This window comes from Pseudoliparis swirei, chromosome 11 (assembly GCF_029220125.1).
Source record: "Pseudoliparis swirei isolate HS2019 ecotype Mariana Trench chromosome 11, NWPU_hadal_v1, whole genome shotgun sequence".
Classification (NCBI taxonomy): domain Eukaryota; kingdom Metazoa; phylum Chordata; class Actinopteri; order Perciformes; family Liparidae; genus Pseudoliparis; species Pseudoliparis swirei.
Genome location: NC_079398.1, coordinates 18,718,330 through 18,736,428, shown reverse-complemented (window position 1 = coordinate 18,736,428; position 18,099 = coordinate 18,718,330). Strand labels below are relative to the sequence as shown.

General features: G+C 41.9%; 1 protein-coding gene across 1 annotated transcript; it reads right to left on the bottom strand.

Annotated features, from left to right (window-relative positions):
• Positions 1–177: 177 nt before the first annotated feature.
• Positions 178–17,260, bottom strand: cdan1 (codanin 1). The gene is made up of 28 exons (XM_056426906.1): positions 17,167–17,260; positions 15,673–16,361; positions 14,927–15,127; positions 12,977–13,167; positions 12,631–12,747; positions 12,441–12,519; positions 12,204–12,324; positions 11,081–11,190; positions 10,828–10,917; positions 10,303–10,378; positions 9,955–10,160; positions 9,050–9,182; positions 8,811–8,954; positions 8,531–8,697; positions 7,331–7,412; positions 7,123–7,212; positions 6,965–7,019; positions 6,057–6,193; positions 5,857–5,960; positions 5,614–5,763; positions 5,371–5,434; positions 4,751–4,829; positions 3,677–3,903; positions 2,966–3,073; positions 2,806–2,869; positions 2,481–2,692; positions 1,252–1,359; positions 178–1,124 (listed from the first exon to the last, which is right to left on the bottom strand). The coding sequence occupies exons 1-28, from the start codon at positions 17,242–17,244 to the stop codon at positions 999–1,001; spliced, it is 4,008 nt and encodes a 1,335-aa protein (XP_056282881.1). The 5' UTR covers positions 17,245–17,260; the 3' UTR covers positions 178–998.
• Between the last annotated feature and the right edge of the window lie 839 nt (positions 17,261–18,099).

Here is an 18,099-nt window from a genome sequence, read left to right as displayed (position 1 = left end):
CCCACCGCCCCCCCCTTTTTTTGCATGTTATTTAATCCCACTATTTAAAGTGTTACACTGGAGATTATTCTGTTTTGATGGTTTATAATAATAATCCGATTAGTGGATTATTTCATTGATACATTTCTCCAGCCATTATGGAATAATAAAATGTGTGTGACAATGACGACAAATAGAAACATTTAAAGCAGAATACTTCTTTATTATACTTTTTAAAGGCAACATAAAAAATATTTCAATTTTAAAAAGCAGCAGGGAATACGGCGCTCGTTCAACATGAACTAAAAACCAATCACAAACGCAGTCTCTCATTCATGGAACAAACATGCAATCACTAGTAGTGGCGGTCAAAGGCAATGTGTGAAAGTGCTATACTAAAATGAAGACTTTGTTTTTTCTCTCGTAAGTCTAAAATCCCTGCAACCGCCACAAAAAAGACCATTTTAATATTATTTTAAGTGTTTCTTTAAAATCTATGGCTCGTCTGGTTCAATATTTAACGGAAAAATTGGTAGTTGCATATTTTAAGGTGACAAAAGTTACTCAGTTTGATGCAGACCCGACTTACGTCCCTTCCAATTCTCCACCGTTTGAAATGTTTCATCTACTGTTCTAGTTTTTCCCTTCGGACACAATCATATACCAGGATTGCTTGCGGGAAAGTTTAACAGATCTAAAAAGACAAAAAGGTGTGAAATGATCCGGTCCCTGAGCTACTTCTGACAGGCAGGGCTCTCCTACCTTAGCAAAAGAGCAGAGGGATTCACTAAAAGGCTGCTTTCACTTCACATGTGGAGAACAAAAAGGTCTGGAGCTTGCAAAGCCCGAGCTGATGCCGACTGTGGTGCAGCTTTGATGGGCTCTGCAGTGGCAATTCGGGGGGGGGTCAACAACAACAAGAAGTCACCCAGATCAGTCTCTCTTTCTCTCCTGTGACATCAAACACAGGTGTGGATAACAGAAAAGATGCAGTGGGGTGCAGAGTAGTATTATTGTTGTCATGTAGCGCCCTCTACTGTCTGTTGTGAGACTTGCAGCATATCCAAGTGGCTCTGCAGCTCCGCCAGAGGCAGCAGTGGGGGTTTAATACTCTGTGACTGCAGCTGGAAATTCTCTATCAGCTCCTAAAATGACACGGAATTGAGAGAGAACAAAGTGAGTGAGAGGAAAGAGTTGAAAGGGGTCAAATCGCTAAACAAAATTAATTCATTTGAGGAATATAAGAAGACAAGAATGCAGGGAAACCCTCACCGCCGGCAAGACCAAGTTGGTTAGCTTCTTCCAATGAGATACGACCTCTTCCTCGCTCAAGACCCGTCTGTCCACCAGCTGTCTCACCAGAAACAGGTAGTTCTTCCACTAAAGAAAAGACAAATAAATGTGTTCCAAAAGCATCAAACAACTTTCAAAGAAATATATATATATTTTTTATGTCATCAAACATCAAAAGAGATGTGGAATTTTGGAGCATAATTTTTTACAATAAAGCCAGGTCAGGGGCCTTTTCTTTCTCTCTTCCCTCTACAATCATCAGTCTAAAAGTTTTCATGATAAAGAATGTATAATACCTGCAATAGTAAATCCCAAAATAATGAAAATAACTGACCAAAAGGCTAATCTTGAGCTCAATATGTAGAATAAATCTAGGGCAAGACACGCCATAATGATGTCAGATAAAAATGTTAAAGATGAACACACCAAAAAAAGTTTCAGATATTATTTGAATACAGACTATGACATCATTACCTTCGCATTGAAAATGCCGGAAGGTTATGTTTTGATCGCCGTGTATTTATTTATTTATTTGTATGCGTGTTATTCGCAAAACTCAAAAAGTATTGAACCGAATCGCATGAAATTTGGTGGGATGATTGTTTATTATCCGGGGACCAGTTGATTAGATTTTGGGATCGATCGGGTCAAAGGTCATGAACAGGTCAAAATCTTTCGCAGAACTCAAAAAGTATTGAACCGAATCGCATGAAATTTGGTGGGATGATTGTTTATTATCCGGGGACCAATTGACTAGATTTTGGGATCGATCGGGTCAAAGGTCATGAACAGGTCAAAATGTTCTTGAATCGCATGAAATTTGGTGGGATGATTGGTTATTATCCGGGGACCATTTGATTAGATTTTGGGATCAATCGGGTCAAAGGTCAAGGTCATGGAAAGGTCAAACTCTTTTTTTACCATAGCACGATACATTTTTGTCCAATTGGCATGCAACTAATGCCAAAATGTTCATAATTCAATGCCCAATCTTGTGATATGCGAAGGTATGCGCTCTACCGAGTGCCCATTCTAGTTTGAAGTGTTTTGCGACACCTGTTGCTTTAAATCCTTGATGTGTAAAGCCTGCAGGTGTATAGATGGCCACGCACATGGAGTATGTAGTGAGGTATTTGAGAGTACATGTAGAAAAGGGAGAGTGGTTGTAGGAATCATCATTAATACGATAAAGCATCAGTTGGACGGACCTCAGTGTCGCTGGCCTTCAGCACGGCGGTGACGGTGAGCGGGGTGAACAGCAGGTGCAGGGGGGCGGAGGAACAGCGGTCTCCTCGCCACAGCTCGGCGAGCTGCTCCAGCAGCGCTCTGACGGGCGGCTCTGGACCCGAACCAGGACCCACGACGACCCCTTCCCCTCCGCTGAGCCCTGGCGCCGGCAGTACGGGCAGCTCTGCAGACACTGAGCAGAACAAGAGGTACAACTAGACTTTACATCGTGATTGACCCCTTTATATTGAAACAGTGAACTCGTCGTTCTCCCTGGTGTTACGCGTCTATCCTTCAGACTCTCACCCAGTTGGCAGGCCAGCAGGACCGTAGAGTTCAGCAGCATCTGCTCCGACATCACCGTTGAGAACTACGCGAAGAGGAAAAAGAACAAACGGCGTTACAACGACTGGCAAAAAACCTTAAATCCAACGCAAGTTGTTGTTGTTTAGTGGGCTTTGTGTACCTTTCTGCAGGCCAGTGTGTCTCCCACTCTCTCGAGTAGCGTTTTCACCTGAGAGCCGGTGAGGAGCTCCCCGTCAGTCCGGGGGCCGACTGCAATGCTCAGCAACTCCTGGGGTAAAAATTCAGAATGTTCACTTTTACTCCAGTAAAATGGCGAGCTAAAGCCGCATTCACACCGCAAGGGGGCGGGGCTTATCTCTGTGGCTCTACTCCATGGAAGCGGTGATAATTTCCACCATCCACCACGGAAGAACTAACCACTAATTCTGCTTTATACTTGTTGAGGACATCCCACAAACGTTGGAACATCCAACGCCCTCGTGTTTGGGTTCATAACATTAATATCATATATATATATTTTATTTATACATAACATCACCCGTAGGCTCACACAGCTCGGTGACTCACCGACTACGTCTGAATGACTTCCGCTTCCAGCGCCATCAGAGCAGCAGCAGCGATTGGATTCACCAACGGCGGAGCGTCTCACCGCTGATTGGCTTTCGTAACTCGGAGTCGGGCGAATTTTCGCAACCACTCGCATCTGTGCCTTGACTTTGCTAATGCGATCTACTTGCGCGAAAAATTTGCAACGCTTTTGTTGTGAACGCACCTTAATTATCTGAAGATGCAAGTTATTTCCCGAGTAAACGTAAAGGAAGTTGCAGTGCAACCCTCCGATACATCTGTATTTCCTCTCACGCAAGAGTACCTTCATCTCGATGATGACGTCAGAGGGCAGCGACGCGCTGTGGTCGCAGTGCGGCGGGCAGGACGTCGACGTCGCTCTCTCGCTTCCTTGTTTCCTCGTGGGAGAGGTCGACGGCTCCTCCTTGGCGACGACCGCCTCGAGCGCTGCCTCCGGCGTGTCCACCGGGCCGCCGCCCGCAGCCTTCATCACGCGATCGCACCGGCTCTTCCACTCTCTTCTTATCAGGGCTGGAGAGAGGGAGAGAGAGAGAGAAAGAAAGAGAGAGAGAATGTCTTAGATGGGCATCCTGAGGGAACCTCAACTCGCAGCGCTGGTTTATTTATTTTTTTGCCCCCTTTCATCTACAATGGCATTGATGTTATGCAACAAGACATCATCAGCGCCCGAGAGCTTTAACTGTTCTGGATAATTCCGGAGAGTATGCATGTTCAGTTCATACAGTTTCATGTATTCTTGCATAGATTTAGTGAACGAGATAGAGAAAAAAAAAGAAGTCCTTGGAGAATGTATCGAGTCCAGTGCAATACGCTTGCAGAAATAAAAAGGGGAATAATTTGAGTTACATTGGAAGGCATGTACCAGTGTTTTACGCTAGATAACTAAATGCTTTCTCCCATCTTTATGAAAGCCAGCAGCTATTATTCATTGTGGCATGAAAAATCAATTTGCAGCGATATCAAAATATGGATCCACTGACCCAAAACCGCGGATAATGTTTTGGCCCCTGTGCGACGACCTTGTTCAGCAGATCGGGTGAGAATACATTTGTTGGTCACTGTTGAGTTTCTGCTCTCGGTTACAATCATCCGGTCACGGCGGGCCACCGACTCGAGTTCCACAACGAACCCCGGCCATAAATATTAATGACTTTGAATTAAATGTGTGATAAAAGATCGGAGCGACAAAAAAAATCATGACTCGAGAGAAAAAAAAACTTTGGATTGGTACATTAAAAAAATCAATTAATACAAACGGTAATAAAATCTAAAAGATTGTCCCTCTGTGTTGGAAAACGTTAAAAAAAAAATCTATTTCCAGTGATTTGTATTGAACAATGAGAACACAAGCAGCTACCTGTGATGTTGGCGGAGAGCCAGCTGCAGGCTTTTTCTGTTGCAAGACGTTTGGTGATGTTTTCAGATGTGGTCAGGACCTGCAGAAAAACATGGGAAAACTAGAATGGGCACTCGGTAGAGTGCATACCTTCGCATATCACAAGATTGGGCATTGAATTATGAACATTTTGGCATTAGTTGCATGCCAATTGGACAAAAATGTATCGTGCTATGGTAAAAAAAGAGTTTGACCTTTCCATGACCTTGACCTTTGACCCGATTGATCCCAAAATCTAATCAAATGGTCCCCGGATAATAACCAATCATCCCAACAAATTTCATGAGATTCAAGAAAATGTTGACCTGTTCATGACCTTTGACCTTGACCCGATCGATCCCAAAATCTAATCAACTGGTCCCCGGATAATAAACAATCATCCCACCAAATTTCATGCGATTCGGTTCAATACTTTGAGTTTTGCGAATAACACGCATACAAATAAATAAATAAATAAATGGCGATCAAAACATAACCTTCCGGCATTTTCAATGCGAAGGTAAAAACAAACAGCTATTTTGTATGGAAAAACAAAACCTTGTTAGATCCTTTTGTGCATAGCGATTTAAAACCAGACATACAGCAGGGGACGTCTCGTCGGGGAGCAGAATGCGGACGGCCTCCGGACTCTTCTCGCAGCAGAATCTGCAAAACCACATTGAAATTACCGCATAGTGGAGCAACCCCGAGGGGCAACACTTACTTTTACCTCCAACAATCGAATGGCGATTTGCTTATACATGCATGTAGGCTGTTAACACAGGGACCAGGTACTGAAATCATATTAAATCTACGGACTTGAAAGAAGCCCGTTTTGCTGGTACCTGGTGGCCTTCGCCAGGGCCTCCAATCCAGCGACGCACAGCTGAGCACAGATGGAGTCATTCAGCTTCGAGGGATTTGAGTTTGGCGACTTGAGCCCATCTCGCAGCATCTTCTCTCCTCGCTCCACCAACTCGCTCACTAATGTGGCCCTGAAGGAAAAGAAAAAGTGATGGAAACCGTTCATTTAGAAACGTGCTTCTGTGCACTTCCCACGCCCGACCATCCAGCTGTGTGACGCTCACTTCATGTGCTTGACGGCGTTGGATCCGACCCTCTCGGCCACGAACTCCACAGTGCGACGCAGCGACGGAGGCTGGTTGTGGAAGAAGGCTTGCTCGAGATCCACCTGTCACATGCGAGTGGTTTTAATACTCCGGGATAAACAAAGACAACCCAAGCGAGATCATTTGTATATATCGCGTCACCTCTCCCGTTGACTCACCTGCAGTTTCTGCTGCGACCTGTTGGCGGTCACCGGGTCCTTGAGTCCGGCAGAAGTGGGCGTGATCTTGCGGATAATTCCTCCGCTCTTGGCGGCGCTTCCGGACACAAAGGCAGCGAGGAGCTTCCGGAACTCACCTGGACCGATGGAGGCGAGGCACAACATCGAAACACATTGTTAATACGCGCATGTTGCACACGCCAAATATGCGCTAAGCTACCCGGGTCCTGATTAACAGGCGTGTCTACCCCTTCTGAAACTTTACAACTACAAAATGTAAACGTGCCCGTTAATCCCTGAGGGGACATAAGAGACACAGGGTTCATACAAATGTTGACCAATCGACTTCCAGGACTCTTTAAACCAAATTTCCATGACCAAGCATTTAAAATCTAAGTGCATACATGAAAAAGTGAGAACATGTCGTATTTAAACTAACAATGAGAATTCCAAAGCACACAGTATATAAATAATAATGAAACCTAATAATAATAGATACATAAATAATAATATTAATAATAAAACCTAATAATAATAAATAAATAATAATATTAATAATAATAAAACCATATATGTCTCAAATGAATGAGACAATAGTTTAGATTTAAAAAATAAACATTTATGTATTTTCAGTTAAGGTGCGTTCACTTGAAGCGCGGAAAAAATGTGCGAGTATGAAAGAGCGTATGCCGGCTTATATTTAGAGCGTCATTCTTTTAAAAGCATATTAATTATTTAAAACTCAGCGTAGATGAACATATGAATATAACACATTTTCATGACTTTTCCAAACTTTTATTTTTTTAGCACTTTTCCAGTGCTGGAAATAACTTTTAAAATTCCAGGATTTTTCCAGGTTTTCCATAACCGTACCAAACCTTGAAGACATCTTTCCATGTTCCACTCACCAAGAAATGGACAACACGTGTAGAGCAGCTGCTGATCCACCAGGAGAATGCAGTCCTAAAAAAGATCAGGAGCCTCGATGTAAATGAAAAAAAAACAGCGGGGGGGGAATTTTATGGGCAAACAGAGATGAATAAAAATAAATGAATATTTGACTTACGAGGCCCGCGACGCTCATGGTGCCGCCGTCCAGCTTGGCCACCTCCGTGAACTCGTTGGTGAAGAAAATATCCTCGGGAATCACCGGGATCTAAAGACAGAGTTCAATGAGAGTTCAACCATTTTGAATATCAAACAAACAAAAAAGTGCACGTGTGTGATTTGGGTTTTTTTTATGACTCAATCTACAATTAATTATTGCGCCTCACCTGAAAAAGCCAACCCAACACAGACACCATGAGGAGCTTGTTCAGGTAACACATTTCTCCACACCTGCCCAGCAGCATCCTCCTACAAGCACACAAGAAATAACCAGGAAGAAAATAAAGTCAAAAAACAAAAAGAAAGGAAAATATATATATATATATATATTGTAGGACACTAAGAGCATTTGTGACATGAATCAGATCTGCTCCTATTATATTAAAATGTCCAATACACACAGTGTTTTTTTACAATTTAAAACTATGTTAGTCGTGTTTAGTGAAGCGTTATCTGCACAGCCGGCTGTTTAAATCACACAAATCTCCTGCTGCAAATGTGCTTAGAAAGTATCAACTGAATCTGTATTGATTGATCAGGGCTGATTCTTAAACTAGAGGCGGATTCCTCTCACTTGCTACGATAAGGGGGGGGAATAAAAATCCATGAATCAACACATTGGCCTACAAACATGTCGACTTTCCTCCCGTGGAGCTGAAATGAAACCCACTCGGGTTCAGTGGATGTCCGCCGTCAGTCTGCATGCTGAAGGCGGGTTAGTTTTATAAATGTCCGGTAATGTCAGGTTAGTGATTTTCAGTGTGCACGTCTATTGTAGCACATTTACATATTATATAGGAACCAGTTTTTGCCCCCACTGACTGAAATCCAGGGGCATTAAAAAATAAATTGGGGGCACTTTTTGAAACTTGTGAAATAACATTTAACCGTTGTTAAAATTAATAATAAATATACTTAGGCTTCAGGCTTACAGTATATGAGCAATTGTCATAAAAATGGCAATAATAAAACGGAGAAAACCAAAACATGATACGGCAACTGGACCGGGTCACATAGGCTACGATACTTCTGACAAGTTCAATAAATTTTGGGAGGAAATTCTGGGAGGTATTTTTTGCCCCTCGCCTTGTGATATCGGGGGGGGAAATTATATTCCTTAGGGGCAGTTTTGCCCTTTGCCCTCGTGTATTTCTGACACTGATTGTAGCTGCAATTTAAGCAAATAAGTATGCCGAGAAAAATATAAATACAGTGTCAGTTTTGTGCTTCTTGAGGTGAATTAATCGTTTTTCCACCCAAAGTCGTCCACCCAAGTTAAGCGTCTTTGTGTATTTAGAAAAGCGCTATATAAGTTTGAATTATTATTATTACTCCTTTAACCAACGTTTAAGGAACAGGAGGCAGACCTGTACAGGAGAAGCAGTTTGCCCAATGCCGTCCTGTAGCAGAGCAGGAGGGGACCGATGAAGTCCATCATGGAGAGGAACTCCACCAGCCAGGGCACAGTGAGGATGGTGCGCCTCCTCTTCACACTGTTACTCAGCACGGCGCACACATCCAGCACCGGAACACTCTGAGGGAGATAACCAAATTAATAAGACACATTTATCTCGACGTGAGGCATTTTTAGAGTTCCCCCGATTGAGACGCAACATCATTCTTTAGTTTGGCTCTTTTTTAACTCGCCTTGCGCCGTAGGGCTACCGCGGTGTCCTGTATCTCCCTGGAGGGTCTCTCCGATGTTTGGTATGGCAGAAAGCAAATGAAGCCCAGAAACTTCGCCAGGAGACGCGCGAGCAGCAGCACTGAGGTGAACCGCTGCTTTTCATCCTGAAGAGGGCGACGCAACAGACAGAATAATTAACATGTTGGTCACGTTGGTATTTTCTGAATAAGACCACCCCCCCCGAAACCAAACTCTGTACCTGCTGCTCCATGTCCCCGTCTCCCTCCTCCGGTACCTCCGCGATGGAAGCAGGAGGACTCAGGATGGACACCTCGTCCAGCTGGAGGAGCTGCTGGCACAGGCTGTCCTGCAGGTGCTGCGTCAGCTGGCAGCTGGGGAGACAACACGTTGTGCAGGGTTCATACACATGGTGACCGATGGGTGTCCCAGGACTTTAAACCACATTTACATGAGCAAACATTTTGTGAAATCTCAGGTGTATATACATGAAATAGTGAGAACGTTTAAACTAAACTAACAATGAGAATTCCAAAGCACAGAGTATATACACTGTAAATTAACATATGAATGTATCACATTTCCAAGACTTTATCAAAACTTTAGGGATTCTATTTTTTTTCAATAACTTTTCCAGGCCTGGAAAAAATTGTCTTTTCAGTTAAGGTGCGTTCACTTGCAGCACGGAAAATGTGCGAGTATAAGAGAGCGTATGCCGGCTTATATTTTGAGCGTTTTTCTTTTAAAAGCATATTAATTATTTTAAACTCAGCGTGGATGAAAATATGAATATAACACATTTCCATGACTTCTCCAAAACGTTGTGGAATTTTTTTCCGAGGACTTTCAGGTCTGGAAATAACTAATTTAAAATTCCATGACTATTCCAGGGTTTTCCATGACCATACGAACCCTGGTTGTGTCAAAATTACTGCTGTTTTTAATAAAAACACACAATGAGTTATTATCTATGCAAATGTTGAATAGTTAATAATTCGGGGATAACAAAAAACATCTTGCAACATAGCCACACGCGTCATTAAACGTGAGCTCGGACCCTAACTGGCTGGTGAAGTAGCTCTAAATTTAAAGGATAGGTGTAAATACTATAATTATGATATGATTTAGTAACTAGTGGTCGCTTACCAACTAGCTGTCTGCAGGAAATCCCTGAAGAACTCCTGGTGACCAGGGAAGGACGGTGGCGGGCAGGGTCCGACGACGCCCTGAGGCTGAATGAGACGCTCCTCGAGACGCTTCAGACGCCCGAGGCTGTCGGCTCCCAGCATGCCGAGCAGGTCCGCGTCGGGAGTGTCTCCGGGGGAGCTGTTCACGCGGGGGCCTTTACACATCTACAGGTAAAAAAAAAAAAAACACACACAGATGGATTTAGTGTACCGACCGTGTGCAATGTGCCACTAATCTGGTTAAAAGGAGAAGTGTCATCACTGGAGGTTAGAGCCCATTATTTGTTTAGGTGAGGATGAGGTCTACCTGGACAAGCTGCTTCAGAAACAGGCGAGCGAAATGTGGATGGTTTCCTGCAGCGGTCAGTTGACTCATCATTCCTCTACAAGAAGAATAAAGCAACAAAATACAAAAGAATATAAATCAGACAGATGCATTAGACCAGTGGTTCTCAAATGGAGGTATGTGGACCCCTGGGGGTTCGTGAAGGCCCTCTAGGGGGTAAGTGTACACCTGTGGGTACGTGAAGGCCCTCTAGCAGGTACGTGAGATTCGTTTTAAATATATTTAAAATGAGCATCCATTAAAAAAAGCCCATGAAAATAGTTATTTAATAAATATTCAATAAAATAAACGGAATTGTATATATTAAATAATATATGCAAAATGCTGTGTATTACATCTTTTTTTCAACCCAAAATGCTTTGCACTGGTCAGGGGGTACTCAGCTTTAAAAACAAATTCAGAGGGGGGGGGGGGGGGGTACAGAATTTAAAAAGGGTGAAAACCACTGCGTTAGACATGTAGATAAGACGAGCCGATCGGACTTGCCTTATCCTGTTGCCGAGAGCAGCTGCAAAGTTCCAGCCCTGGTCTTTGTGGAAGTCCTCCCATTCTCGTAACACCTCGTAAAAAATATCTCTGAGAAAAGAGCAAAAACAAAAAAACATAAAAAAGGACAACAGTGACGATAAAGTCTAATTCAGCGGTTTCTTGACCCGGTTGCAATAATTAACTCTCCGAGTCTCGAAAGCTTTACTCAATGTTTTTACTGGACATGTAGGAATACATTGTGATGATATACCTTTGTTTCTTAAAGGTGTGGAAGGCCTTGTCACTAATGAAGTTGGACCGGTTGTCGGTAGCTGGCTGGAATGAGACCGAGTGGATGAAAGTGGAGACGGAAGGAGAGAGCTGCAACACGTGGAGGAATAAAAACATGTTAATGATAGAATAAGTAGGTTCATATACACACTTTGTGTTAGAAGCTACTTTATTCTAACAGGTAAACGCAGTGGAACATGCAATATTATTGTAAAACATGTATAGAGCTGTAACTGTACAGCTTTAACTCATTTTTTTTTTTTTTAAGAGCCACAAAAACATTATTTCTTGGGCATAAAAACATTTTAAAAAACAAAATAAAATTTAAGATTTCTTTTTTCATTGGCATGTATCCCTTTTGAGAAGCTGATACAGTGAAGTACGACTCAAAAAATTTATGAATTATTTAAAAAGCTGCAGATTAATGATTTGCAGATCAACAAATCAGTTATTCAACACCAATAACACAATCTAATAAAAATATAAATATCTGAAAAGCACTCTGAGGAATATTTGGAATTCGTGATATTGGGCTATATAAAATAAACTGAATTGAAAACAGGTGTCTAATTAAAAAAAAATGTTTTAAAGCATTATGTATTGACACTAATATTGTACCATATTCAATAACACTCAGCCACTAATAAGCCTGTATGGCAGTAAAATATCATACAATAGTGTGTTACCTTGGCCGTGCTTCCCTCCTATATTGTGTATTATTTCAAGATTTGTTTTAAGAGCCACTAAAACATAATTGTGTTGTCATAAAAACATTTAAAAAGCAAAAGACATGCAATTTAATAAGATTAAGAACAAAATTGCCATTTATCCCTTTTGAGAAGCTGATATTTTTAAAAGCTTCAGATCGACAAATCAGTTATTCAACCAGCTCTAAACACTAATAACACAATCTAGTAAATATAAATATCTGAAAAGCCCTCTGAGGAAAATTTTTACTTTGTGATATTGAGCTATAAAAAAAACAGAATTGAAAAAGGTGTCATTGTAAAAAAAAATGTTTTAAAGCATGATGTATTGATACTAATATTGTATGATATTGAATAACACTCAGCAACTAATAAGCCTGTATGACGGTATGTTACATTGGCCGTGCTCCCCTCCTGGGCCTGAGTCAGATGCTGCCGGAGCTCCGGAGAGAAAGACGCCACCCGGTCGTTCTCTGCCAGGAGACGCAGGGTACACTTGTCCAACTGAGCTACCAGCCTGACAACAATACATATATCGGAATCAATTTAGGGAGAACAGAATCAGTGAATTAGGGAGCAATGTGCTAATATATATATTCCTGCTGGTGAAATGGGGTAAATGAAACAACTCACTGAGACTGATTCTCCAGAACCTTCACCGCAAAATACACACAGTTGTGTACTTGACTCAGGTAACATCTCTCCAAAATTTCTGAAAATGTGTTAAAAAGTTTTTAATTTCATTTTAATTTTTTTTAAAGTTGAAAAATCCTAATCTTTTGATGTGAATCGGACTAAAGTGACACAATTACTAATTACACACCTGAATTCACGGCACACAAACTTCCCTGTTCATCGTCGTCATGAGTCTGAGGTGATTGAGACGTGAGCAACTGCACCACAAAGAAAAGCTCCAGGAAAATGTTGGGCACAAGGTTTTCTGGAAGACAAAACAAAAATCTTTAGAATCACGTCTTACATCGTACATACATTCATCTCCTTACTCCTAAAACCTCAAACGTAGCTCTGACTTCCTAATGATACATGTTGTGCAATTTATTTGTGCTATACTGCTTCTAAACATCTCAATTATATTAATTAAAAAAAGACCATTTTAACTGTCCCCCCCCCCCTAAGTAGCAAATTACCACCACCTGGTGGTCACTCACCAGAAATGCAGGTACAGTACAGCTCAGCCAGGAGATCCAGTTCCAAGGAGAAGGTGACTTTGGATGGTTCGGGACTGGGCGTCTGCAGATCTGGTGTAACTTTAGCTCCCGTCCGAAGACCCAACTTGGTGGGGGTGCACGGCTCCAGGGAGGCCGGCGGAGGAGGGCCGACCTGCTGAGCACGCTTCGTCCTGACGGCAAGAAAGTTTGAAACGACACGGGTGAACTGAAGCAACGCTGTCGAGGACCTAAAGAGCAGCAGAGGCTCTCATTTATAATGAATGAGAAAATAAAGAAAGTATATATATATTGGTACATATACGTAGAAAACGGTAAAAGAATACCAGCCTCATAATGCGTTTAGACTAGAAAGTCTAGTTTACACAACTACAAATCCCTAAGAAATACAAGAAAATACTATCCAACTATAATGGAGAACCGACAAGGTCCAACTTTTAACTTACTCTGATGATTCTAGAGCCTAAGTATAGGCACAATGAGAATAAGCAAGAGACTTACGGCGCAGCAAGAGGGATTTATACGCATTTTGGGTTCTGTTATTGTCGGGATCTGCACATCACTTTGTTTTAGGCATACTTGTTCATATCAAACTGCGTTTCAAGGCAGTTAAAGTATTTTGCGTCTGTCAAAATTATAGAACCGTTTAAAAAAGTGTTATAGATGCAATTACAACACAAGATAAAAAGGGACTAAATAAGAGGCACAGACCTGTAAATAACCCCATGAAAGGTTTTTTTGTTGTTGATTGCCTGTTTTTGTATCTGCCTTATTGGTTTTGATGTATGCCTTTTATATTGTATTGTTTGAATAATTTTATAGATGTTTTAATCTACTTCCTTTTTAGAGTTAAATCACTTTTATTTTGAAATGTTAACAGGAAGCGCACTTTTATTTTATGTTAAAATACAAACTTGACGATACAGCTACGGATGTTAAGGACGGATGCGCGTTTTATTTAAAGTTTAATAGTTTTAATGGACCCGTATGAGGCGAAGGCTCTTACGGTGGTGATTATCTAAGAGTTTTCATTCATGTTTATTCACCTACAGAGAGAAAATAAAGAAGTTTCACCAGCAGTAAGTTTCACGCCAATTCATCGACGGGGATCCGTTACAGACCTTTTATTTTACTACCTACATTCTATTGGAGGTAGTAAAATAAGTTAATTCAGTTTCAAGAATACTAGAGTAACGGTTGTAGGAGCCATTAGACTAACTAAAAACAGCTAACCGCGCCATCACTTTTAAAACTGTACCCAGGACCCGCCCATAGTACTATTCTGCGTCAGAAATACACGAGGGCAAAACTGCCCCTAAGAAATATAATGTTGCCCCTGATATCACAAGGAGAGGGGCAAACAATGCCCCCATAGTTTCGATAATTTACAAGCATTTTGTTTTTGTTATTTGTTGTGTCTGTCCCGTCTGTATTGCCTGTACTAGGTAGGTACAAAACAAATCAGTCAATATAATTTGGAATTAAAAATAAAATAAAAGTTCTAATTGTTAATAGTCGTTTAACAATTTTTTATAAAAAATAACAAATATATAAGAATACAATTGAATATGATTGTCTGATTTATGTTTTCTGTTTGTTAAAAAAATCTAAGGAAACACTTTGCATCTGTCGACTACTACCCAACAGTCTTATTATTGCCATTTTTATGACAATTGCTCATATACTCTAAGCCTGAATAAGTATATTTATCATTTTTGAACAAAGGTTCAATATTATTTCACAAGTTTTAAAAAAGTGCCCCCAATTTCTTAAAAGCCCCTGGATTTCAGTCAGTGGGGGAAAAAATCCACCCCACCAAAAAATATGTAAATGTCCTACCCTGGTTCTATTACACCTATACATTCACACCATCGTGTACATGGGACGGGTGTTTCATCAGTATAAGTGGAATAATTCTGCACGTGCACTTACTTTTCTCTCTTGAGTAGCTCCCTCTCTTCCTGCAGGCTCAGAGGACTGCCCGCCGTCATGGACCCATCAAGACCCTCGCCCCCGAACGAGGGACTACAGGACTCACTGAACGGGGTGGAAGTGAAGCAGGCCTTTGGTTTGGAGTGAGGCCGTTCGGCACTGACTGGAGTCGGGTTGATTCTTCTCGATGGTTTGGACACCCTGGAGGATGAAAACCGTTAGATAAAGAAATCAAAATCAATGATGGAGTCACTGTTGACATTTAACCCAGCGGTTCTCAAACTGCGGCGCGGCCCTCTAGTGGGGCGCCAAGGAATTATAGTTGGGGCGCAAGGGAAATGCAGATTTTTTTTTTTTTTTAAATAGATTTTGATTTTTACAGGTTGTTATTATCTTGACAAGATATTCAGTGCAAACCCGGTAAATTGCAGCTACAAAAAGCAATTTCTTGTCAAATATTAGTTATTTTTTGCACTGATAGAACTGCATTTGTATTCTGTGAAAGTGAAAACTTTTATTTTTATTTTTCTGATGGAGCAATCTGGTTTAATTAAAAGTGATTATACTATTTGAAAAGGTACAGATGTAGGAATCACAAAAAGTTCTTATTTCAATGAGAAAAAAACCAGCATGCACCATTTTGTTACAATTTTGTTGGGGCACGAACATCTTTCTTCCACCGGAGAGGGGCGTGACAGAAAAAGTTTGAGCACCACTGGTTCAACCTCAGAGTTGTTTGGACTTACGCAGGTGAAATGGGTGACGACCCAACAGGAGGGAAGTCCTCCAAGTTGTTGAAGTTGAGCTGGCCCACCGATGGAGGTGAAACCTGCTCGCTTATCCTACTGTTCCCTCCTCCTCCTCTTCCTGACCTTTTCCCCCCGCTTTCCCATCGTCCACTCTCATCACTCTGATGTCCTCCCTTCCATCCTCCATGTTTCCCTTGTTGTACCGCCATGTTGCCGGCACTCTTCTTTCGACCCTTCTGTGACTGGGAGCTGGGGCTTTTTTGGAGGTCGGGAGGAGAAACCATGTAGTCCCCCAGACTGCTCTTCTGGCTGGACCGGCGTTCGGAGCCTGAAGGCCTGGAGGCGGGGCTCCATCCCGCAGCAAAGGAGGGGCTGCTGAAGGCGTCAACTCCACTCAGAGAGTGGGACCCCGACTGCCCGGAGGCGTCCTGCTCAGACCCAGGTGACCTCAAGGGGGAAGGGGAAAACAGCTGGACCCGGCTGGCACTCCGAGAACCAGCTGCACAACTCCTCCTGTCGGTGAAGGACTGAGTCTGTGCACCAGGTCTGGGGATCTTGGCCGGAGTGGCAGGGCCATGAGTCAGCGCTCGTCTGCTCTGCTCTCGCAGGAAGTTCAGAAGAAATGGGACAAACTCTTGTTTGTGAACCGTCACCTCGGGTTCTCTGAATGCCAGCCTCTCCCCATCCTGTTGAAAAGAGAGACACACACGTGTGGCAAAACAATCAACTGTGAGCGAAATAGATATAATTCATAAAACTAAAATAACAAACAGCCAACACCGTTTAGATCAGAGGAATCCAACTCATATTCACCGTGGGCCACATCGGCATCATGGCCACCCTCAAAGGGTTGTAACTGAAACATATAAACTCCCGAATATATTGTTAAATAACTCTCTTCGCATTTGATTATTGTTTATTTGAGTGTAGAAATATTGTACATAAGAACATTTCTCTCATATTATAACATAAATACATGTTATTTGAAACCTTCAAAATAAAAGCACGCGATATGTTTGTCTTTCAAGCCGTTGGGGGCCCCATGAAACGACGTGGTGGCCCGGATTCGGCCCGCGGGCCGTGTGTTTGACAACTGTGCTTTAGATGAAAACACAGTCGAGTGTAACGACATGCATGCTTTGCTGGTCAGCTGCAGGACATTTATGCAGAAAGTAGTCAACATTAGCTAACAATGCACCGACTAACATGCGCTAAACTGCGCCGCCCTCTTCCGGTAATAACACGAACTACAACAGGAGCATGCGGCGATGGTAAACTCTGTTTTTAAAACTACAATTTCTGGAAAGATAGTCGACAACGTAGCGTCTCGTCTGAAGTCCCGTTCGGGGCACAGCTAACCTAGCTCGCTAGCTCTCCGGGGCTAAAAGTTTTGTTTACAATCCGTTGTGCGCCATGTCACCTCCTAGAACTCGTGTCGCGAGGGCGTGTAACGTGTCTCACGCACGAGGCTCGTGGTCGTTTCGGACATACCTCATCGTTCCTTAGCCAGTCCAAGACTGTTTTTAGGTCCACTTTCTTCCACAGAAGAGATTCCAAAAGATCCGCCATTCTGAGCGGCTGAAGGACTGTGGGGAGGGGGGCGGGGTTAGCGCGTACGCATGCGCGTAATGCGTATGGCGTTTGCCAACACGTGAGCAGCCAATGGGAGCTGTTTTTTTAGATGAGCCCCGTGTCTGTTTTTTTGGCTCTATATAAATATATATATGTATTACTGGTAGAAATATTATATATAACATAATTAAGCAAAATGTATCTTGAAAAAATATTTACAGGTGAAACCAGCAAATACAATTATTGTGGATATGTGTATGTATGTATGTATATATATATAACACTATATTATATCATATATATATATATATATATATATATATATATATATATATATAACACTATATTATATCAAGCAAACTGGTAGGTGAGACAATTTTATTCTTGAACAATTATTTTCAGGTGAAACCAGCAATTTAATATATTGATGTATTTTTTTAAAACATAACATCTCTGGATTTAAACAGATGTGTTAACTTATGTGTAGGAGCCATTTCTATACGTTATTTTAATGCTTGTATTTATTTATATTTTCTGAGAATTTGTGCCCTCTACAGGTCAAAAGGCCAATAAATAGGAGAGTGACCTGGGGGAGGTGCGGCTGACTGGGAGCACACAGCTTTTGACCTTGCTGTCTAATTATGTTGCTGGAGGATAGGCCTCGCTGCTTTTTTGTGCTCTGAAACTTTATTTGTTGTTTTATTTTCTACCCACAAGTTGTAACATCCATTTTGGTAATAAACCCACCACTTGGAACTGTACTTGGACCGCTTTGGATTTCATTTATTTCACAACACAAGCGTCAAAGAACCCCCAGTCACCGCCAACAAACGTGACTAACAAATAGACACT

What these genes read in the sequence shown, in the direction of transcription:
- cdan1 (XM_056426906.1), bottom strand. Translation starts at nt 17,244, where the DNA reads ATGGCGGATCTTTTGGAATCTCTTCTGTGGAAGAAAGTGGACCTAAAA. An exon ending in TTCTGAAGCAGCTTGTCCAG is followed by an intron (nt 10,161 to 10,302) that starts GTAGACCTCATC and finishes TTTTACCTGTAG; the next exon opens with ATGTGTAAAGGCCCCCGCGT. An exon ending in AAACTGCTTCTCCTGTACAG is followed by an intron (nt 7,413 to 8,530) that starts GTCTGCCTCCTG and finishes GTGTGCTTGTAG; the next exon opens with GAGGATGCTGCTGGGCAGGT.